Source organism: Macaca mulatta, chromosome 15, assembly GCF_049350105.2.
Source record: "Macaca mulatta isolate MMU2019108-1 chromosome 15, T2T-MMU8v2.0, whole genome shotgun sequence".
Taxonomy (NCBI): domain Eukaryota; kingdom Metazoa; phylum Chordata; class Mammalia; order Primates; family Cercopithecidae; genus Macaca; species Macaca mulatta.
The window spans coordinates 107,100,317-107,125,547 of record NC_133420.1 but is presented as its reverse complement, the minus strand read 5'-3'; the positions used below and the strand labels follow the sequence as shown (position 1 = coordinate 107,125,547).

The following is a 25,231-nucleotide window of genomic DNA, read 5'->3' as shown; positions in this document are numbered from 1 at the left end:
TGGTTTGGAAAGAAATTTGATCTTCACAGGAACAAAGTGCTTTATAGCTCCTTAGAGACAGAGTCTCACTTAGAAGTTTATTCTAGGTCACACGAAGATGTCTGAGTAGACTCTTTTACGACCTCTCATGGATCTAGATAGGCATTCTGGCTGATTTAGTTTCACATGAGACCGTAAGTTCTTACTATCCTTTCTTCGTTCCTTTTGACAATGCTAATGTTATCAGATTACCTGTACTAGATGGATGTGGGTACTGATATAAAAGGAGAGAAAGAATGAACAAAGATCTATAGAACTCCATAGATATGGTGGTGGGGAAGGAGTCAAACCTTTCACTATGCGTTCCTGAATGAATGAACGGTGTGCAAAAACCCTGAAGCCATCTACTGAACCTCGACATCTGATGCTTGCAGGATGTTTGGGTAAACAGGGCCCTACCCACTTCTATGTTAAGAAATCGGGCTTTTCATTGTTGACTTTAAAAGGTATTTTTTTATTATGTTAAAAAGCATATAACATAAATCTACCCTCTGAATAATTTTTATGTGTACAGTACAATGTTGTTAACCATATGTACAAGCTTGTACAATATCACTAGGTTTTTTCATCTTGTAGAAGTCAAACTCTGTACCCATTGAACAATTCCCTATTCTCCCTCCCCTTACCTCCTGGCAACCACCATTCTTGTTTCTACTGCTATGTGTTTGATTCCTCTACATACCTCATGTAAGTGGAATCATACAGTATTTGTCTTTTCATAATAGGATTATCTCATGTAGCATAATGTCCTGAAGGTTTATCAATATTGTACCATATGACAGGATTTCCTTACTTTATAAGGCTGAATATATTCCATGATGCCACATTTTCTTTATCCATTCATCTGCTGATGGACACATGGGTGGCGTCTACCTCTCAGCAATTGTGAAGAAAGCTGAAAATGCACATGGGGGAGCAGAAATCTCTCTTAGACCCTGTTTTCAGTTCCTTCAAATCGTTAATTCCAGAAGAGGAATTGCTGGATTGTTAAAAGGAATTGCTGCCTCATTTGAAATTATGGGTGAATTTGCAGCCTGATTTTCCAAAGCCCTAAGTCAATGCATGAACACCCCAGAAGTAGCCTGTTTCCAGGTGTCCAGATCTGCTGTTGTTGAGACGGCCTTGCCTGCATTCTTCCTATTTTACCTCACCCCATGGTCACATTCCTTTGTTCAAGTTTTATTTTTTTTTTCAATGATTTGTGCCTGGATTCAAGACTTTTCATGATATTTTCCCACTTGGCTCTCCTTGCTTATTCTTCAGCTGCACCAGACACTTTCAATGCACAGAAACAAATCCAGAATAAACACTCCAAGTGTGTGCAGCATTTGAGTCTAATAAATAACCACCTTCAGCCAACCTCAAATGTGAACAATCAAAATTTTATATCTTGCATTTGCAATAGGAATATGCTTCGTCTGTACAGTGACCAGGTATCTATGCATACAACATATACTTTAATATAAAGTCACTTAGTACATTTGTATATAAACACAAATGAAGTGTTAAATGCTATTAATGCAGGCAAGTCTGTGTAATTCCAAATCCCCATTGTGTTATAATTTTTTTCAACCACTTGAAATGAAACTTGAGACTGGTGGCTAGGGCTGGATGGGGTGGAGGAGAAAGGTGATGGAAAGGAGTAGTTAAAAGGAATGGGGAGAAAAGAAACAAAAACATCCCCCGCTCCCTTCTCATCCTGCTTGAAATGGAAGTTCCAGCTGGGTCATTTCATGAGGACGTTACTATCAGAGGGAGCAATATTTAGGTGTACATTGCTGGAAAGATCTAAGGCAGGGTTTTCGTCATTAAGAAAAGCCACAGTATTGGAGTTTTTGTGTCTATCTTCAGAAATAAAAGGCAAAGACCACCAAAGAGCAGGCAATCTTGAAGAAAAATGACATTATGAAAACTGGAACCATATGGAATATCCCCATTAATCACAACACATGTATATAGGATCTGACAGTGTCATTTAAAGGCAAGTTGCATTCAACAGTTGGCCCGCGACATGGGGCAGGGAGCGCAAAGATTCTACATGCAAGAACTTTCACTTTAGATTCCATTTTAAAGAATGTCTCAGAATGTGGTCTCAATCCTGATGGCACATCTTGCATGCTCCAAATTCACTACACAAATCAGAAACAGAATTTTTTCTCCAAAGAACTTCTCAGATTGCTCGAGAAAATATCATTTGCGCCCATCAGAGTGATGGAAACTGGAAAGGACACCAGGCCCTGAGCCAGATCAAAGCTGTCCTGATCAGCAAATTAGATTTTCAGTATCTCTCAGGATCAAGTAGCAGATGGTTTTTTGGACTCCACTATGTTAGGGATGTCATCTTCCTTTGGTGAGAAGCGGTGAATATTGTTCAGGTTTAGACAGCCTCCACTAAGATGACCCATCACTTTTTCTCACCTTAAGCAATTATTTCCTAATATTTCACATTTCATTACTTGTTCTGATTGGACATTTGGTTTTAGCCTGTTGATGTAATTCTCCAGGGAATCTCAGTTCAGATTGACTTTGGCCATAAGTGACAAGCTTTCACAGCAACCCCACAGTCAAGCGTTTCTCTCTCCTTGATATCTAGTGATCTATTTTACTTTGAAGGTGCCATATTGTCTCATATCTGTTAAAAGAGCAACTGAACAGATACTTTTGAAACATGAAATGATTTTACTGTCTGTTAGGTTGAATTTGTTTCTGGTGTTGATTTTGATTTGACCTAGAATTGTGCCAAGAAAGCTGTTTCAGACACAGCTATGGGGGAGAAGGGCAGAAACTAAATCTTAAATGTGTCAATGACTAAAATAGAAGAAGCTGATTTATTAAGCACAGTAAAATAAAAAGGAACTGAAGACTAAAGAAAGCTTTTTGCGTCCACAGAAGTCACAAAGACTGGTGAAAAATTCAATCATGACTGACAAGTCCATACAAAATCCCACTCTCATGTTGCTAAAAGAATCTGTAAATGTGAAGTACAAATAGATTTTGCTCACAAATGGAGGGTTGCTATCACTAAAGAAGCAGCCCACGTTATATCGCTTTTGTACCTCCGTAACGTTCAGCTCAGTTCCATGTACCAAGAGGCACAATATTTATTTGCTAAGTTGAATCCCTAAAATCAAGCCCCTTTATATTCATTTCATTCTATACTTCAACTCTTCCGTTCTTAGAAAACAGTCAAAGTCATTCTTTTTCCACCATCCAAACAAAACTCACAGAAGTTTGTAGTCAACCTACAAAAATTATGTGTGCATATATGTATATACAATCCAGGGTTTGAAGTACAGCTAATACTCTCACAAGTACTACAGGTTGTGTATCCCTTACCCAAAATACTTGGGACCAGACGTGTTTTCAGTTTCACATTTTTGCAAATTATGGAATATCTGCATTATACCAGTTCAACATCTCTAATCTGAAAACTTGAAATGCTCCAAAATCTCAAACTTTTGGGATGTCAAAATGACACTCAAAGGAAATGCTCATGGGAATACTACAGATTTTGAAATTTTGTATTAGGGATGCTTTATCTACCACCAGCTACCTCTAAAACTACCTCTAAAACTCCACTGCTTCCTCTAAAACTCCCACGATGAGCAGCCTGCAATGAGTGAGACAGTGTGCAAGAGGTACTTATGTGTGTCTGTATAAAACGATATATAAACCCACAGGAACACTGCAAGGAAGATATTTTATTACCTAAGGAAATAGAGGCTCAGAGGGGTTAAGTAACTTGCCCAAGGGCAAACAGCTACAAAAGGACTCGTAAGTGGTAAAGATATCAAATTCTTAAATAGTAGCAAAAGAAAAAAAAGCTGAGTTACAAAGTGTAGTCATTCATGAGAGCAAAGGCAACAACAATGGCAGAACTGGCCTTGTAGCCCAGCCCAAGTCAGCAAGTCCGTAAGGAGGTTCCTTCGGGCCATTAAAATGAGACCTTTTCAGAAGCAACGTTTCCTTTTCGCTTTTTAACTTTCTCAAGAGAATATGTATCAAACTTCCAAATAAACTAAACACATCTGGATTCGCTAGACTTTTACTCATGAAAAATAATGGCATTTTTTAAGTCAAAAGAAGAAATGGAGAGATGACAGAGAACAACCCAGTGCAAAGGGTGAATGTATTTGAAAAATGAATCGGGTGGTAGAAGAGGAAGGAGAGGAGACAGCAGAATATTTCTGCAAAAGAAAATGGAGAGTTGCTTAGAAGCATTAAAAGCAATAAGATAATTCCTCCACATGGAATTTGGTTTTCAGGCCAACTCTGAGATACCCCAGGCAGCAACTTTGTTTTGAACACAAATAAATAAAATGACATCAGGAGAGGGCTAAGCAGAACATATATTCTCCCAACTCTGGCTCAGAGAACCCCTCCCAGGAGGAATCTGAGAGACCCTATGTCCCAATCACTAAGATAAATTACTAGGGGGGAAAAAAGTCAAAGTCTGAACAAGTCCAAAAAGAAAGAGATAATTTAACGATGGGAGGGACTGGAGAGAAGGGGGAGCCTTATTCATAAAACAGAACTTGACAGAAACGTCAGGAGGAGGTGAGGGGTTATAGATGGGATCTTTTAGGCTTTTTGACACTAAAAACAGGTTACGTGAACAGCTTTATCATGTAGCAGGGTTCCTGCTGGCAATTTTCTATGCTAAATATCCTGTCAAATAACATTTAACTTTCACCAACCTACCAATAGAAGAAGTTTCTCTGAAAGAAACAGAGCAGCTCCCTGTCTTCTTGCAGCTATATAAACAACTTGTGAAGCCTCCATCCTTCCAAATGTTTGCTAGTCATTTATGCACGAATATTTATTGAGCTCAGACTCTGGAAAGGAACAAAACACGGTCTTCATCCTCAGGTAGTTTCCATTGTAGCATGAAAAACAGACAGTAAGTAAGAAAATATGTACCACCATGTGAAGTAATTATAAGTGCACTAGAAAAAAAAAAAATTGAACTGGGTAGAGTAGAGAGTGGTGGAGGGGTGTGCCCCTATTTTAGAAAAGGCGATGAAGAAAATCCTCTTTGAGGTGAAATTTGAGAGGAGACAAAAATGAAGTGATATTTGGTAGAGGAGTGTTCTAACAGAGGGCACTTTGCACATCAGAGAGCCCTGGTTTGAACATCATACAAAAGCCATAACCTTGGGAGCTCAGTGCTAACTCTGCTGCCATAGGAACTAGCAACTCAGCTTGAGTTTTTTGCAAGAGGTTCAATTGTCGGAGGGGGTATGAAAAAGGGTAAAGGAATGAAATTCAAAATGAGGAGACTAGTGAAAAACCATGGAAATGTATATATTCTAAATGCTTCTTCATGACTCTGAAAAGAACTCAAAATAGGTAAGAAAAGCACTATTCTTTCACATAGCCCCATACTGGATATCCCTAAGACGTATCAGGGTGGGATAGCATACTGATTACAAGATGAGTTTGGGGGTCCATCCTGACTTTGATTGGAATCCAAGCTCTACCATTTATTAGCTGTGGTTTTTGTTTGCTTGTTTAACTTTTCAAGCTTTAGTTTTCTTATCTGTAAAGTGGGGGCACCATGATCTTTCTGCATAGGGTTTCCCAAGAATACAATGAGCTGTTGCATTCGACGTGCATAGCGCAGTGTCAGGCACAAATGAGAAGGGCAAAAAATGTGAGATTTTCAACACGTTAATATATAAATGTATCACATGTGAGACATGTAATACAATGTGAACAAATATGTTCCTAAAAACATTCTTTCATTATATGACTTTAAAATAACTAGTCATTTTAAATGACTTCTATTCAGCTTATGAAAGAGCTTCTTTCATTGTAATCTTTATACTTTGAATGCTTCCTTTGCTGTAATAAGATATAAGGCCATTGCTGATCCAAATCCACTAAAGCATGAATGCAATACCAAGGTCCACAATTGTGCTAGAAGTAATGGCAGGAAACCAAGGGACAGGGACTTCCTTATGTTTTGAAACCCAGGGCAAGGCTTTCCTGTTTGCGTATCATGAAAAGTCATTTTGTCCAGAACAAGTACGATTTATTTAACAAAAATGCTTTCCCAGAAGCAGAGAGGAGATTTTTTCCCCTCTCTCCTCAGATCCTCAGCAACTGTCTTGGTACAAATCACAAAGGTGCTCTATGAATGAAGAATGACAACTGTGCTCTTCTGGGGAGGCTGCAGATGACAAAAGGAAATGAATGTCTCAGGGAAGGGGGCCTAGTACAAAGACAGGCACTGCCATTCCTGTAGCACTCAATCACATATGCCACTAACAGGATGCGGGCATCACCGAGGGACCAAAGGTGTCTGGGTTCAAAGCCTGGTGAAGGAAAGGTCCCAGGCGCAACACAGGATGATTTGTCATTCTGATATCTAGAAGGAAAAGGGGTCAGCCGGACCATAAAAGGCTGACGTTGCTGCCAATGCCACTCATGTTCAAACTGTTAACGTGTTCCTGATCAGAGTGTCTCTCTTTATGGGATGGGTGGAACAGATCACAGTGTTTTATAGATTGGAAAGATTGAGGTGCAACAAGCAACTCTCTTAGGAAAAACGCCCTAACCTCCCAGGATGCAGAAAGTTACAGGAGCGTAGGTGAAAACGCGGCTGAGCATGCACTGAGCTGCTCCTGTGGACCAGGAACCAGGTACCTGGTCAGTATTTTATTATCTTCATGGAAATCTCTGAGGTCAGCGCTGGTATCATCTCCATTTTACAGACGAGGCAATCGAGACTCCGCGAGCGTTGCTTATCCACTGAGTGGTTTCTCTGAAGCTAGAGACTAATACAAACAGCTTCCAAATTTCCTCTCCAACTGGGGGTAATTTGGGAATTCAGGCGAAGTAAGGGAATCTAAGAACTAGCTAGAGAAAACTGACTAATATAATCTCACAAAAACGGAAGAAAGGCATTAAACAAAAAGGAAGAAACAAATTAAGTTAAATACATAGAGTGAGTCACAGAAGGCTTTGAAACCATAAGCAAAAACTGGGGAAAAGTATATGACCTCACGAAAGGATATTAACATTTCATCATGGTGTCCACTTTCCCTGGGAAGCTCTCTCCCTGCCCACAGAATGGATCGATTTGTCTATCCGTGGGAGAATCCGAAATGACACCCCTGCCATGGGAGTCACAGCAGCAACCACACAACCACAGCAAATAATGGCGAAGGCCCCAGGAGGTTAGGTTTAGAGGGTAAACCTCACAATAGTGATTCTGCAGTCCCTCTGTACACACTGCGTTCTCCCATCTGGACCGCGACAACCTTTCCTACGTCTTTGATATTTTTGCCATGAGACTATATGCTTCTCTTACAGAAGGCATTGATAAAACTTAACAATACTCTCCCCACAGCAATCACCCCACGGAGAATAATAGGACTGAGTAAATGGGCATAATTACTTTGAAGCAATAGTGAGTTTGCCTTAAGATGATTTCAAACTCCAGAGGTAAAAAACGAGAACTCTTATTCCAGAGTTGTCATCAGGAATGTCACGATGCAGGGCTGACGGATGTCACTCCGTGCTAATGGACGTTGACCATGAGTTAGAAGACACAAGGTCTTCTTATTGAAAAGCAGAGGGATATTTCTAGATTATAACATTTCTCTAATGGAGGCAAAATTTCACTGGGGCATCCCCGTTCCAGTTAAGGAAGCCAGAAACTTCAAATGCGAAGCTCATCTCTGCATTTTCGCCTTTTATATTTTACTTGCTGCTTCGGAGTTATGCTTATTGATGAATGTTGGAGGTACTGACAGATAGAATTGGGTGTATATATTTAAACCCAGACATTGTGGAGCAATTAGGGAAAGAGGGGGATATGTATATGGGGAGGCAATTTTTACCTAAATCCATCTACAAAATGTAACTAAAGAAGGTAGTAAAAAGTAACTGATAAATGAAACAGAAAAATCATATAGTAACCAGGAATCAAGAGGAATAGAATGGATGTGGATTAAGACTTGCACAAAGGAGGTACAGTCCTATCCCCTATGGACTGCGGGAAAGGCAGAGGGAGCACCAGTAGAGTGACCCCAACCTGCGTAGATCTGTTAGAGCCAGAAGCAGGGTCTTGGCTAAGCGCTAAAAAGTGTCAGGTACAGCATCTTAGCTCTACCTTAAAAAGAAATATCCAGAGACAGTTTACAAAATCATGATCAGGAAAAAGGGCAAAGTGCAAAGGTGTGTGAAATTTATAATCAGCAGCACAGTGCTGGGCACCCCCGAAAAGTTAGAGCTTTTGTAAGCACTGAAGGGCCGGATACTATGCTAAGCACTTTTTACTGCCTTCCTCATTATTTTGTAATAACTCCATGAACTCTGTGCTACTAAATGTCCTCTTTGTATAAATAAGTATGCTGAGACAGACAGATTAATTTGTCCAAAATTACTCAACTAGCAAATAGCTCAAGAGTGAAAGAAACTCATGCAGGCTGGGCCTGCCACCTGAACTCTTAATCACACTGGCTGTTTGCCTAGAGTACAGGATATGTTGGTAAACGGGGGATCCCATGCAGCTTCTGTGCTTCTCCACCCAGAAAACTTTGTGCTGTCTATAAGAAATGCACTTTTTGGCCAGCTGTGGTGGCTTACACCTGTAATCCCAGCACTTTGGGAGGCCGAGGCAGGTGGATCACTTGAGTTCAGGAGTTTGAGACCAGCCTGGCCAACATCATGAAACCCTGTCTCTACTAAAATACAAAAATTAGCTGGGCATGGTGGTGGGCTCCTGTAGTCCCAGCTACCTGGGAGGCTGAGGCAGGAGAATGGCTTGGATCCGTGAGGCAGCAGTTGCAGTAAGCCGAGGTCACGCCACTGCTCTCCAGCCTGGGCAACAGACTTCGTCATCAACATCATAAAAACAAGAACAAACAAACAAAAAACTGCACCTTTTATAGAAGTTTAGTTCATGTTAAGTAAGTATAGTTTCAATGGAATTCTGAGTTTCCTTACACACTTTTGTTTTTCACACTGAATTGGCTGTACTTAGAAACCAAAGCACTAAAGCTAAAGTTAAAAGTCAGTGTGGAAACACAGTGATAGGAGCCCAGGGCTGAGTCAGGCATAGATTCCAGTCTCTTCTCTGCCACTAACTCACAATGTGAATGTGAACCAATCATTTATCCTCAATAAAACTGAAGCTTAATCACGTCTAAGGCCGCATTAAATGTTGCAATGTGATGACTGCACAAGCATTTTCAATTAGCAATGTTTACGACTTCTGATGTTATCAACGAATCTAATTTTCTATTTCCATATATTACTTGTGTATATGTATTTATGGTTCTCCCTTTGTATTTCAAAGTGAACATTAAATAAACAGATCGTGATGGGCATGCACATGGCACGTACAATTTTCTTATCGTAGGACTCCCCGCTGCTGTAGGTTGTGGCCAGCGTGGATGAGCACTCTTCCAGGTACCAAGGTTTCTTTCCGCTTTCTGCAGTGCTGCTGATGGAGATGGTGTAGATGCTGTTGGTGTAGCCATCACAGGAGCAGTGGTCTTTGCTCCTTCCGCCATTTCCAGATGCCCAAACAAACACAGAGCCGAGGCCTCTCCGCCCCTGTTCACAAACAGAGAAAGCTAAATGATGGTGTGAAATGACTCTAAATGAAGAGGTCAGAATCCACTGAGCCAAACTGAGTATGTGCAGGTGGCGTGTGTTGCTATCTTAATATGCTGGGCTTAAGCAGCTTTTGGGAGTGGAGTAAGAAGAGTTGGTCTTATAGACTAAAATGGTCAGAAAAGTTACAGGAGCACACATAATGACAATAATAATGGCTAATATTTATGGACCAAGCACAAGTCAAAGAGTTTTACATGAACTGGATTGAATTCTTTCAACGATCCTGTGAGGCTGGCACAATTCCTGTCTCCATTATGCTGTGGAGAAACTGAGGTACAGAAGTTAAGTAATGAAATTAAAAATTTTTTTAAAAAGGAATTTAAGTAATGTTTCTAAGGTCATAATCAGTAAGTGGTAGGGCCAACATTTGAACCCAGTGAGATATGAGAGTTGGGATATTATTAGTTGTAATTACCATAGTTACGCACTATTGTTTAAAATCTTCACATCTGCTATGAATTGGGTGTTATCATGCACCCTCGTTTACAACTGAGGAACATGAGCTATACAGAGGTTATGCCTCCATGCTCAATCACACTGTTGGTGAGTGTCAGAAGCAAGTACTAACAGTACTTCTTTCTATAGAACTGACCTTCCCATGAGTGGTGTGGGCACTAATTACTGAGGGATGTTAATGGATGCTACCATAAATAAAAGGATTTCAAGATCACATATGTTTGGGAATCCCTGAGTTAAACAAAATTAAGTGAGCCTCTTTATTACAAAACTTCTAAGCACCTTTAATAAATGAATGCTTACTGTAAAATTCTAAAAGCAGGATACAGTCTAATGTAATTTTTCCAAACATATTTGACCATAGATCTATTAACATTTTCTTAGAATGCTAGAAGACAGTGTCACATTCTTCATACCAAAGCTTGGTAGCTAAAAATAACTAAAAGAATTTCTTGGTTAGGCATGGTGGCTCATGCCTGTAATCCTAGCATTTTGGGAGGCAGAGATGAGCAGATCACCTGACAGGAATTCAAGACCAGCCTGTCCAACATGGAAAACTCCGTCTCTACTAAAAATACAAAAATTAGCCAGGTGTGGTGGTGCATGCCTGTAATCTTAGCTACTCGGGAGGCTGAGGCAGGAGAACTGCTTGAACCTGAGAGGTGGAGGGTGCAGGTTGCAGTGAGCCAAGGTCATACCACTGCACTCTAGCCTGGACGACAGAGTGAGACTGTCTAAAAAAAAAAAAAAGACTTTCTTAAAGTTCTCAATAATTAAGGAATAGAAGAAAAGTAGAATATAGACATACACAGTGAAGTGACTATAAGCTGATGTCTTCGGGGAAAAACAGAATTAAGCCAAAATGGAGAGTATTTCTGGGAATAGCTACAGCTGAATCTCTAAGAAATTGTGCCATTTTAAAGCTAGAAGGCAAATTGGAGGACATTGAGGCCAAATCCATCATTTTCTATTAGGAAGTGAGAACCCAAGTCACAAAGCTAGTGATGGCAAAGACTTTCTTCCTTCCTGGCCCTAGTTTTCTGGTCCCCAGGTGGAAGGAAAATTTGGGGGATGCTTTCTTAGAATTTCTGGAAAAAGAGCCCCAAAAAAAAAAGAGACAACAAAGTCTAGAATATCTGTGATAAACTCTTCCTGACCTTGACTCTTCAAGGAATGGAATATTTATGACATGATTTGACAGACCTGATCATACATTTCTTTTTGTACTTGAACTTGGAAAAAATGCTTTATGATTACCCAGGAATTGGAAATATTCATGAAGAGAGAGGGGGATAAACTTTCAGTTGTTATTGCTGCTCGACAGCTGGGCCTGGTTTACCATCCCTTAACATTTCATCAAAATATTCATGAAATAGAGAGAAAGGTGCAGTAATCACCAAGCCATCACAAACTAAGAATCTTGTTCAATGCTATGATAATCTCTAGGAGGGATTATGCATCACTATGGTGAGGGTGGTCAGACTGAGAAACTATGTCTAGACCTCAGAGACAGAACAACATACCAGAGGGAAAGAAAGAATGTTCCAAGTCATCATCAATATGTTCCCTCTCTATCAGACACAGAGGGGCTGTGTTACAGGCAAAAATCAGGGTCCCACTGGGCCTCACCTGACAGGTCAATAGAATATATGGGATTGTGCAAAAACCCACCTGATTTAAACAGCGCCAAAACAGATGATAGACAAAGACTCACAACGCAACTAAAAGGCATATATGGTACAAGCATGTGTGTGTGTGTGTGTGTGTATATTTGTAAAATTATGACAGTGTGCCCATGAATAAAATTCAATTAAACTATCTTTAAAAAGTAACTTGATTTTAAAGAATATTTAATAAGAAAATATTTAGGAAGCATTTTTGTGATAATGTAGTTATAAACGTAGGATACAAAATGATATAGCATAGTCTCAGTTTAGGAAAAAATGTGTGTAGACTGGGTGCAGTGGCCAACGCCTATAATCCTAGTGCTTTGGGAGGTCAAGGCAGGAGGATCATCTGAGGCCAGGAGTTAGAGAACAGCCTGGGCAACAGGGTAAGACCACATATTTACAAAAAATTAAAAAGAAATATCCAAGTGGTGGTGTATGCATCTAGTCTCAGCTATTTCAGGGGCTGAGGTGGAAGGATTGCTTGGAGCCAGGAGTTCGAGGCTGCAGTGAGCTACGATTGCTCTGCTGCACTCCAGGCTGAGTGACAGAGCAAGACCCTGTATCTTTAAAAAAAAAAAAAAAAAAACAAAGGGAAAGACAAAAAAGTGTGTGTGTACAGCAGTCTATATGCATAAATTTAGAGGCATACCATAACGTGAAAATGTAATTGAAGTTATCCTGTATTGTAAGATCAGAAAAGCTTTTTATTTTTTTTTTATGTCAATCTTCTATGGCCATGTCTTACTTTAATAAAAAGAAACAAGAACTTTAATTCCTCTACTAAGAGGGAAAACACAGAGTCAATTCTTAAGAGATAATTTTTTCATGTTATGGCCAAAAGGGGTTTTACCCATAGAAGGTCCACTGTGTACTAAAAACAACAGAGGCTAACATTTCTAAAAAACCTTCTATGCGCCAAGCGCTGTACAAACATTACTCTGCACGATCCAAGTTTATATTATCATCATTTTACAGATGAGCAAACTGGTTCTCAGAACTGCTCACTAACGGGCTGGGTGCAGTGGCTCATGCCTGTAATCCCAGCACTTAGAGACAAGCCTGGGAAACATAGCGAGACCTTGTCTCTAAGAAAAAAATAAAAAATTAGCCAGGCACGGTGGCATGCGCCTATATTCCTGGCTTCTAGGGAGGCTGGGGTGAGAGGATCACTTGAGCCCAAGAGGTCGAGGCTGCAGTTAGTTATGGTCACACCACTGCACTCCAGCCTAGGCAACAGGGCTCAGAGAAAGACTGTCTCTAAACCAAAAAAAAAAAAAGAAAATGCCAGACCTTGAAAACTGACTGGAGCCACAGCCTGAGCTATTAATCCTTACAACAGTCTTCCTTTGGGCAAAAAGAGGGCTACTGGTTATTGTACCCTTTCTGGCCAAATCTCCCATGACTTCATTGCAGCTTGGCCTTAGAATGTAAGAGCAGACCAGCACTCAAGTCCTTTCTAGACTTGGCAGTAGTATTAGAACTGATAAAGATTAGATGTATGCCTTGCCCCCAAGAGGTAGGACGTAGTTTCCAACCCCCAAGTTCCCTGAAATCCCACCCTGAGGGGGGACTCCCTCAGAAGTGTGAACACAGGTCATTCTGTTCTGGCAGCACTCACGGAAGACACCAATAAGGAGGGGCAATGGCATTGCTGAGGGGTGCTTTGGGGATCTACTGGGTTGAGAGAGTCCCGAGTTGAGAGGACAGTAGGTTGCTGCTGCCCTGAAAATGTCCCTTTCAGACAGAGGTGATGTCCTTGTTTTGAACAAATAATCTGAGGGAACTGTTTTATAACTGAGCATGGTGAAGGAAAACCTCAAAGGACCGTGTGGGGTCAATAACCACTTCTAGGCCTGAAGAGGCCCAGAGAGAGGGGAGTCACTGGAGCTGGTGACAGAGGGGTTAATCAGAGTTGGTCAGGGGACACACTAGCCTGTGCTGGCCCTGCAGATTAGGGGCAGGTGAATGTATACCTGAGCCCCCAGTCTCCCCGTCTTACATTCCAATTTCTGGCCAGCGTACCCCACTGGCCAAACCTCATTAAAACCCATAGAGATCAGTGTCCACACGCACAGAGCTTGTGGAGAGAAGGGAAGAAGAGATCTTAAGGGTTAAATAGGAGACACTGGAATAGTCCTGAAGGTGTGTGGTAGACTGCACTGTGTTCCCCCTAAAGTCATATGCTAAAGCCCTAAAGACCAATGTGACTATATTTGGAAAAAGGGTTTTCAGTGAGGCAATTAAGCTTAAATGAGGTCGTAAGTGTGGGGCCGCACAGGACTGGTGTCCATATAAACAGAGGAAGACATATCAGAGCTCAGATCTCTCTAGCACACACTCTCTCTCTTTTTCTCTCTCTCAGGGTGTGGGCACAGAGGGAAGGCTATGTGAAGACACAGCCAGAAGGTGGTATCTGCAAGCCGAGGAGGGCCAGGACCCAGCTCTACAAGCATTGTGGTCTTGGACTTCCAGCCTTCCAGCCTCCAGAACTGTAAGAAGATAAATTTCCCTTGTTTAAGCCAGGGGTCTGCAACCAAAATTGATCTGCGGCTTGTTAGGAATCTGGCCACAGAGCAGGAGGTGGGTGGTGGGCAGGCAAGCGAAGCTTCATCTGTGTTTACAGCCATTTTCTATTACTCACTTACCGCCTGAGCTCTACCTCCTGTCAGATCACCAGCGGCATTGGGTTCTCATAGGAGCTCGAACCCGCTTATGAACTGCGCATGTGAGGGATCCAGGTTTCATGCTTCTTAAGAGAATCTAATGACTGATGATCTGTCACTGTCTCCCATCACCCCCAGATGGGACCATTTAGTTGCAGGAAAACAAGCTCAGGGTTTCCATGATTCTATATTATGGTGAGTTGTATAATTTCATTTTATATTACAATGTAATAAGAGAAATAATGTGCACAATGAATGTAATGTGCTTGAATCATCCCCTAAACCCCAGTTCTGTGAAAAAAGTGACTTCCACGAAACCTTTCCCTGGCACCAAAAAAGTTGAGGACTGCTGGTTTAAGCCACCCAGTCTGTGCTGTTTTGTTACAGTAGCCCAGGCTGACTAACACGAGGAGAGAGGAAGAACAGGGGCCTGCCCCTCGTTGGATTCTGTGTGCTCTACCACAGAATGCAGAGAGACTGCCATCATTCGACCCAGGAGGCAAGCTGACCTTTATTCCTGTGAGTATGGTTTATGATTGAAGTCTCAGAAATAAACAGACTGAATTTGTGGGCTAGAATGCCATCAAGACAGCTGCTAAAGATCTATGGGGTTAACCTTAAACAATTAGCAATTCAAAAATACATTTCCTACAGAGGCACAGGGGGTTTCCATTCATATGAAATATCCAGAAACCAAAACATATGTGGCAAAAAATTAAAAATCTGGACATTTCTCCAAAAAAAAGTAAAATTAAGAATTAAATCTTAATGTGGGGTATAGGGAGAAGGGAGGGTGCAAGGAGTACTATGAAGAGAAAAGAATTTTGAGGCATATATTTCCCTAAAGTGTGGGAAATAATGACATTTTCTAGCTTGGTGAAGTAGTGTGATTGCAATTGGCTATTTAAATATGGCTTTGCATGCCCAAAAAAAAGAAAAATCTCTTCAATTTAATTGAGTGCTCCGTTAAAAGTCAGCTAACTTAAGGCAAAATACCTTGTGGAATCCATGCAGGATCCATTTGAACAACCTGTAAATACTCTCTTTGTATCTAAATGCACGTTTTTTTCCCATGAATGCCCTATGAAAATCAATTTGTAATACCCTATCAGCATTATTATTAAAGGATAGAAAAGAATTGGATTTCCTTGTGGCTCAGAAGGTCAGAAAAGGCCACTTTATGCTGGATTACCAATTAAATCATACACTCTGAGCCAGGCTTTGAGAACATTAGTGTATGATGGAACTAAATTTCTTTCTTTAAAATAGTGTGATTATTTTTTAGTCAGTGCAGTTAGGTTTTATTTGATATTTTAGTATTACTTTCTTCTCCTGTATTGCTTAGTAAGTATTTTTAAAAGGCCATGAGTAAATTCTTGTGATATAAAAAAGAGTAAGAAAGATAGTAACATATATTAATATGTGGCTAGATACTGTGCTAGAAGCTTTCACATATTATTAGTTAATTTAGAGCAGAATTTAGAGCAACACCAGCAAAATAGATAGCACTGAATGGATTGTTCCATATTAGGAAACTGATAACGTTAAGTAATAGGCCCAGTATCATATAACTAGGACGTGGTAGAGACAAGAGGTCGAGACCCTGAGTCTGATCAGAACCTCTGGATCTGTATATGTCAACTTGAAGAGACACAAAAAAAACAACTTTGGAATGAGGCACTTCCATTCATCCATGATGTCTCGCAAGCACCGCCTCAATACCCAACTTATCAAAGCCCCTTGTCATTCCTCTCCCCACCTTTTTTGCTATTCCTCCTTTTGGGGAGAAAAGAGCACAGTTCTCTCTGTAAGCTTTTTATGCCATGGTTATTCCATACTCCATATTCCCTGGATAAAGGGGCATCCAGGGATAAGGGGAAGAAGTTGGAGAGAGACAAGGACACTTACTACTAATGACTTAGTAGCTAAGAAATAAAGAACTGTTTCTATTTTTAAAGCTCAAGGATATTCTGACTAGCATTTTTGAAATAAATCTTGTTGCTTTATAGAACAGGGTTCATTGAAAGAAATAGATCTCGTCTAGAAACATAATGTAAAGACCCCCCCCCAAAAAAAATTAAAAAACCTCACAAATACCACCAAAACCCCCTTTAAAAACTACTGTTTTTTGTAGCACTCACACAAAACGTTTGTTCCAGAATTCTAAAACATATTGCTTCTTTAAGCAACTTAAATAACTTTTTGATCACATTTATCCTATTGTTAGAAACAAGCTAACCTGGTATAACTTGGTGGGAGAAAGCGTTCTTGGTCATGCACGGAGATGATGCAGTCATGGTAAAGGTGTATGAAGACATCTATGGGATAAGAGCTTACTTAAGCCCCAGACTTGTTTTTTCAATCAGTTCATCCGAGTAAGATGGAGCTGAGGTTACAGAAATTAATTATATGGAATCAAGTTAAGATTCAGGGAATAAGGTGGTCCATCCCCTCAAAAAATCCACAAGTAACCTGAATGAGACAATATGAGATGTTTTGCCCAATGTAGAGAGTATCCAGGTTTCTCTTGTTCCGCTTCTACACTTAGAATATTTCATAACTGTGCTCTCAGAATAACTAAGGTAAACAGAGGAACTATTATATGTAGTTTAAAGCAAACACTCATTAATTATGCTTTATTTATTTGGTGATTTGAGTAAAGGAAACAGTTCATTAATTCCGCTTGTTTCCAAGCAAAAATTCCAGGATCGAAAATGCTTACCAATGGAAAGCAACAGCTCCCTAAAGCTGATTTCTGCAACCAGCCAACAACCAGTGAGTGGCCTCCACCAGCACCTGCTGATGTCCAGTGCTTCCCGCAGCCCAGTTCCTGGCCCTGCTACTGGTCTCAATCTTTATGCACCTGCTTTAGCCTGTCCGCTGCCAGACCCACCCATGCAGCCTAAGAGAGACTCTGCGGAAGGGCTGCCTAAACATCATCAGACTGGCTTCCAAAGAACACTGTACGGGAGTATCTTCATCATTCACATTCTGTGCTACTTAGCCACTCAAAAGATGGCTGATGAGAGGGATGGGAAATACAAATGCAGTGATTTTCTACTTCTCTAGTAAGAAAAATGGAGCAAAGAAGGCTTTTGTGGATAGTTACCTATTTCCGCTCATTTCTGCCTTCTTGCCATTTCTTATGCGACGTGATTTCGCTCCCTCCTCTTCCATCGCATCTTAACCTCACCAATCTATCTTTTCAGCCCTATACCAGGTAGTCTGTATTATGATTTTCTGTGCACACAATAGGTCACTAGGCCAAGAAATTTTTAATGTTCTTTTGACTTTTTAATGATGCACTCAAGTTATCAGATGCAGTTATTAACAATCATATTAATTTTACCATTCACAAATGAAAATCCATTTTATATGCTTCCTGAGCATATCAAACGCAGCCGACTTCACTTTTCAAAAAATAGAGAGCCTAATAATGACTATAGGATCAACTGCAAATGACAAAATTTTAAATATCATTTATAAGCTACTTTTAGGGTCTTTTCATGATATTGTTCATGTCCTAGTCCATGAATGGAGAGCACGTTGCACTGAATTCAGGGACTTCAGGTCAGTTTTCTAAAGTGACACTTGGAAATGGTGAGTAAGGTGGTCAAAGAGTAATGTCAAGGACAATGAATCGGTGCTGCAAATACAGAACTTGCCTACATCCCTATCATTAGCTAATTTTATGTTTATTGTGTGAATAGAAAGAAAAAAATTGAGTTACTTATCCACCATATCTGCTAGAATATAAATTTGGTAGAGCATCAACTCACTAAAGGCTCAGTAGAATCAATTTCCTTATCAGAGATGCCCTTTCTTCATAAGGGTTGATTGACACTGAGGATTTACACACTTAACACAGCTTCTTAACTTTATCACAACAGTGTACAAGTTGGTGTGACCCTTGGCTCCTGACAGCAATATCACAATCGTGTAGATTTCTTTTACTTTGTTTATTTTCACAGCATAACTGGAAGAAGAAAATCAGTCTTACATGGAGAAAGAGTAGTAGAATATGTATGATGAAATAAAAACTGGGTGTGTTTACCAATGAAAATAAATACACTTTCATACAACGAATTATATTTCGATGAACTTTTAGATATTCTGGTCATTCAGGAACTTCAAATAATATAATTTTGGAGCTGAATAATGCCCTATGGATATTATGTAAAGTCGGACACATAAAAGGTTCATTCAGCATAATTTTACATTTCTACATAAGGGAATTCAGGAAATGATGTTACCAGAGCCAGTTAGAGGCAGGGCTGGGACCAGAATGCACCCAGTCTTACCTCATCCAATGCTGATTTCCCCTGACTAGTACTGACACCAGGTGTTCCTAAAAATACTTAACAGCTTGTTTAGGAAAACATGCTTAGCCATAGTGGATTCGAGAAAATTAAAAATAAAAAACAAAATAAAACAACCTTCCCTTCTGCCTTATCTCCTTTGCCAAATCAACAATTCCCAAATAATTAGCTGCGTTAATAGTCCCTTGATGGTCAATTCATACTGGTCAATTCTGTTTTTTCTCAGACCTCATCTCATCTGTTCACAGAAGCCTCAGCAAGAATCAGGTGATTAACTTCCGGTCACTCCTTCCTACATCCTCTATGTTTTGAGCCCCTGCACAAACAGTTTTCCCATTGTGTGGGGGCATCTCACATTGGCTGGAAAGAGGGGCAGGCAGACTAGATTTCTCAATTCCTCACTCCAAGCAGCTAAGAAAATAAATGTATATCTGATATGCTCTCTGAAATAACCACAAGCAATAATTACTAGCAACAACACAGCTGTCTGGGTACATCCACCATCTCAGCATCCCCATTTTTGGAAGAAGAAAAGCTATTCTCTGTTTTTTTGTTTTGTTTTGTTTTGTTTTTTTGAGACACAGTCTTGCTCTGTCGCCCAGGCTAGAGTGCAGTGGCGTGATCTCGGCTCACTGCAGACTCTGCCTCCCGGGTTCAAGTGATTCTCCTGCCTCAGCCTCCTGAGTAGCTGGGATTACAGACGCCCACCACTGCGCCCAACTAATTTTTGTATTTTTTAGTAGAGATGGGATTTCACCATCTTGGCCAGGCTGGTCTCGAACCCCTGACCTCACGATCCACCCGCCTCAGCCTCCCAAAGTGCTGGGATTACAGGCATGAGCCATCGCGCCTGGCCAGAAAAGCTATTCTCACACCTTCCAAAAGTTTTTACAACTTGGTTCATCCCAGAGCAAAGGCCAAACCATGCTCAGACTTTCAGGAGGGCCAGGTTTATGAAGTTAAGAAGGACATTTCTAATATTAACATTGATTACCAATGCTGAAACTGCTCAGAAATATGTATCACCTTTAAATGTATATGGAAGGCATAAAATTTGAAAAATTCCTTTCATAGAGAATAAAAACATTTATTATCGACAGAGGTATGAAAGGAACTTACCGTAAATATTTGGACAGGCACTTGGAAAGGAGGATAGAAGGATATTCCAACAATAATGAAAAGTTCATACTCTTCCCTAAGTTAGCTCTAAATTATGAAATCTCTCACTGTGAAGTGGTTCCAAGTGCCAGCTCAAGTCTGCAAGGGTAAGCTACCCTCATCCAGAGCCCAGCATGCGGCCTGAACTGTCACACGCCTCTACTATATGAAGTAGTAATCTTGATCTTACACGGAGTAACTCCTAACATTTCTGAAATAGAGATCAGCTCTCTCCATTTCCTACCCATGAACACGATCCTGTCTTAATTAAAACAAACTATGCTTTAGAGAAAATTACAGCTGTTATCAGGATCACATTATTTACAAGCCTCTGTAGTGACTATTTTCGGGTCCTTAAAGATGCATCCAGTGTGGCCCTTCCTTTTATAAGAAGCCGATTGCACGACTGCACACTTCATATGTGCAATATCATTCAGCCTTCACGATAGCTCTGTAAAGCAAGTCCTATCATAGTCTTTTCTCTGGGAAACCAGTGCTCAGAGTTTGTCTCAGGTGAAATAGCCAGAGAGTAACCAACTTGAGCAAGGGAGGGACTCTATACCACTGCAGGCCACATCCAAGGATGAAGAGGAAGAGAACAGACCACACGGTGGGGTTCAGGGATGTGCCAAATCAGTTGCCTGAATGATCAGTTCTCCAGGAACTCAGAAAAGAGACAGATCTTTGTTGTAGTGTTCACTTTGGTGACCACAATTCAGCTACGGTTGACTGGGAGCTGCGTGTGAACAGATGGGCCCATGTGTCCCACCCAACAGGAGCTGCTATTGCACAGAGCATGGTGGCAGAAAGTGCCACAGTCATATTTCTTACTGGCCCCGTTGCCTAACTTTGCCAAGACTCAGTTTACACATCAATAAGCTGAGTATTCCTGTGAGGCTCCTGCTCATGCCTATGTCAACTGGCTGTAGGCGTTATAATAATGTTCACAGCTAAATATTAGGTTTGACTGTATTCATCAAACATGAGGTGAGGAATGCAAGCTCAGGTGAAGTGGAAAAACAAATCTGCTATCTAAGCCATATGTACTTTAAAATCATTTGATATTATCAACTGAGTTCAATGGGCCTTTGTGTATTAAATAGTGGTTTTTCTTTTCCGATGACTGCCGTGTTATGTTGAAGGAAACTAATCTGTCTGTTCTCCCTATCAACTTTCTCAAAACTATGTTGAGAATCAGAGCAATTCAAAATTAGTATAGACCTCAACTTGACCTAATCTAATCCCTATATGATTTGGAATCTTCCCTTAACAGGGACACCCATACTATACTATACTAGAACACTCTTGGGAGGAGGAGTTCACTTACCTCCCAGGCAGACCAGCAGTAACTATAAACAGAGCAAACAAACCAAAGGAACAAAGGACTGTTATTGATAACTGATTAATCCAGTAGTAGGATAGTCTAACAGAGGGATTTAAAATAGGATTTGCAAAAGTTGATTTAAACTGCCCAGTTACTAATGGATCTCTAAACTAAAACTGAAAACAAGATGTTAATAAAAATTTGAAATTTGCACCTATGCAAGGTTAGAATAGATTTGTGTTCCTCTCCATAAAAATGCACAACAATTCACATTAATATAGTAACCTAAATTTGATAGTTGGATGTCAGATAACTTTGTGCAATTAAATAATGTGAAACCACATATGTATTTATGAAAAACGCACATTTGTTTCCAAAATGGATATTATATTGGGTACACTCGGCAAGCCACATCTTAGCTTTGTTAATGTTCTAAATACACAGAATTCCACCAGGATGTAGTTAAATCTTAAGGCAGAATTTCTAAAGCAAATCCCAGTTAAAGTCAATTTTCATTAAGTGGAACCAATTTTTAAAGAAGCTCCCTTTTCTTTCCACCTAGCTATGTATCATTCCAAAATTTTACATTTGCCAACTAGTTTAACAGTAATCTGTCATTTATTAAAAAGCAAACTGGTACTAATCCTGCTACAGCTGGGTGTGTATCAGATAAAAACATATCCCTCCTGGATGGAATTGGTTAACTTTATTATGATTATTATTACTGCTTTCATTATACCTCTTCTCTGCCCTCCTGGTGAACATATGCCTTTAATTTAAGGGTGGGGAAATATGTGTATGTTCACTTGTGTGTATGTTCAAGCAACCTTTGCTTTCAGCAAACACTCCATATAATCCATCAGTTTTTAAATCTGGTGAATTGAAAAGGCAATTGATGATGGGAAGGGAAAATAGTAATCACAGTCTTCCTAAGAGACTAAATAGTCAGACGTATGCCAATAGATGTCTATCAGATGTCTTGGTTTCCATCTGGACCCCTAAATACAAAAGAGTCAGGATGGGATGAGGTCCACAGTTTCAACAGAGAGTGAAGGGGCCAATGATCCTGACTTCACTGACTCTTCTTGACCATCCTTGACAGTGGCTCTGTTCTGTTAGAATTCACTGGAAAGCTTTAATTGATATTACTAAAACCTAAGAAGCTCAAAGAACAATGACTTGAACTCCAAAGTATACTAGTAGATAAAATGACAAAGCAAACTCTCTAAGCTATGCTCCTAAAATATCTACAAAAAACTGCATGATTTCTCCAGGAAAAGAAAAAAAAGACTAAGATAAATGCCAAACCAGTGCTTGGCATATAGTGGGTATTAAAGAATTTTTTTTTTTTTTTATGTCTTGCTTTTTTGAGTCTTGCTGTGTCGCCCAGGCTGGAGTGCAGTGGCCCAATCTCAGCTCACTGCAACATTGGCCTCTGGGGTTCAAGCAATTCTCCTGCCTCAGCCTCCTGAATAGCTGGGACTATAAGCATGTGCTACCATGCCCAACTAATTTTTGTATTTTTCGTAGAGATGGGGTTTCACCATGTTGGTCTCGCCTGACCACAAGTGATCCGCCCGCCTTGGCCTCCCAGAGTGCTGTCATAACAGGCATGAGCCACGGCACCCGGCCTTAAAAAATATTTGAGTCAAATAATAACGGGAACACTGGTAACCTTAACAGAGGCTTTTCTGACTATGAAAAAGATTCCATTTCAAGTTTTTCTTTTTCTAAAAAATGTTATTAAACACACTTGTCAGGAAATTGTGAAATGCTGTCGATATTAGACACCTGCTGATGCATATCGATTGCACCAAGTGTATTAAAATCCGAATGGAGCAAAAAGATGATTCCAAGGCAACTAGACTGTGCTACAGTAAGTCTTCTTATTGTGGGCTGTCTACTCTGCCCTAGCTTACCAGATTCTGTAAACTGAAGGGACTTTGGAAGCTTGCTGGCACTTTATTTAGAACATTTATTCATCATTATACAGTGAGCTCCCCAAAGACAAGGGCTGAGTGCTATTCATCTTTCCCTACCATCTAGAAAAGTGCCTGGAATATTATAACCCCTCAGTGAATGCCTCCTCAGTGCAACCAGGAATAAATGAATGAATCAAGAATCAATCATAGAAAACTTTAGGGTCTTAGCTTCTTATTCTGACACAAACCCTAGGGTCATCTACAGCTAAAACATTGTCAACTCACTTGTTTTATAAAATCATTTTCCTATTTAGGACTGACTGGGAAGATGAAGCCAAGAATGTTCCCTGAGAGAATGCTTTGCTGGTCATGCCAAGGAGCCAAGCCAAAGGCTCACCATGGTAAACGCAACTGTGTAAGTCTGAATGAGAGAAACTTTTAAACTATCCTTTCCTAAGATGACATGTAAAATTTCAATTCTGAGACCCTGGCAAAACTGAGAAAGAACCTGTGAGAGAACCTATATGCCCTACTAAGAAGTCTAGGATGTTCCTTCTCAGTCATAAGGAGCAGTGATGAGTTTTAAAGAGAAAAAAAAAATGACAAGATTTGCCTATGAAAATACTTCGTTGACTGCAGTATTCAGGCAGAATTCAAAGTTGAAGCTCAAGCTGGGAAGTTTGGAAAGTATGATATTGTAGAAGTCTGTATGAGAGATTTGTTTCTAACTGTAAGGACAAGAAGGCAGATGGATTTCATAAGGTTTTAGGAAACAGAACATGCAAGACTTACTAGATGACTAGCATGAGGAATGGAAGAAATCTTAGGGTTTAGGAAGGGAGACTGGGTGAATGGGAGTGCCATCAACAAGTGAGAGAATACATACATGTTGATAAAATTAACCACTAATATTATTTCTAGTTCCAATGTTTGGACTCTAAAGGTCTAATGACTTTAGCTGAATTGCACAAAGTAATTCCGCAAATTTTAAAACCAAGTTAAATTTAAAAGCAATTCAAAAAAGTAATAAGAAAAGCTTCTATGTAGTTAAAGTTGAGAACCGTGGTTAAATGCATCACTTTCACTACAGGACTTCTCAGAGCCCTTAATATGCTTTTATTTATTTATTATTATTTTTTTGAGACAGAGTTTTGCTCTTGTTACCCAGGCTGGAGTGCAATGGCGTAATCTCGGCTCACTGCAAACTCCGCTTCCCGGGTTCAAGCGATTCTCCTGCCTCAGCCTCCGGAGTAGCTGGGATTACAGGTGCAGGCCACCATGCCCGGCTAATTTTTGTATTTTTAGTAGAGACAGGGTTTCACCATGTTGGCCAGGCTGGTCTCAAACTCCTGACCTCAGGTGATTTGCCCACTTCGGCCTCCCAAAGTGCTGGGATTACAGGCGAGAGCCACCACGCCTAGCCTTAATATGCTTTTAAATCTTCAAAAGGAGCATATAGGAAGTGGAGTTTCTTAAGTATACTTGACAGTAAAACCTCTCTACCCCCAACCCCTTTTGCCTATCATTTTATTAAATTAGTGGTTTATGCCACATACTTAAGAAAATATTATCTTTGATATTTTTCCCACTTATATAGGCCATTCTTGTATAATAACCTCAAGATTATATAATGACTTTCTATAAGGGTTACTCAGCAACATGAGACTTAGAACAATAAAAATTTTTTATGGTACTTTGCGTGATTAGTCAGTTTTTTGTTTTTATTACCTTTGCCCATTTTAAATAGTGATAATGACTAAGATTCATAACATATTTAGAGACTTTACATTGTTACAGGAGCTCTGCTGAATATTTTATGGGAATTAATCATAAAATCACCACAACATTACTATAAAGCATTTACTAGCATTTAGCTCCATTTTAATATAGAAACAAACTGATCCTCAGAGAGGCTAATTAACTTGAACATGATACGAAAGTACTGGAATTCATATTTCCAAATCCAGGGCCTGGGTACTTTAACCATCACACTATACCATGTATGTTTATAACATTTCTAGAATATTAAGCAAAAATAATACCAGTGTGA

The 25,231-nt window shown here is 40.0% G+C and overlaps 1 protein-coding gene across 9 annotated transcripts in view; it reads right to left on the bottom strand.

Annotated features, from left to right (window-relative positions):
• The window catches only part of PCSK5 (proprotein convertase subtilisin/kexin type 5), a 464,549-nt gene that overhangs the window by 249,565 nt on the left and 189,753 nt on the right, over window positions 1-25,231 (bottom strand). For 8 of the 9 annotated variants that reach the window (XM_077966251.1, XM_028835254.2, XM_077966252.1 and 5 more), the window contains exon 8: window positions 9,394-9,606. In XM_077966251.1, the coding sequence (XP_077822377.1) occupies window positions 9,394-9,606 (213 nt within the window). Of the gene's footprint in view, window positions 1-832; window positions 935-9,393; window positions 9,607-25,231 lie in introns of those variants that run through there. The other variant, XM_077966253.1, reaches the window with a different exon arrangement.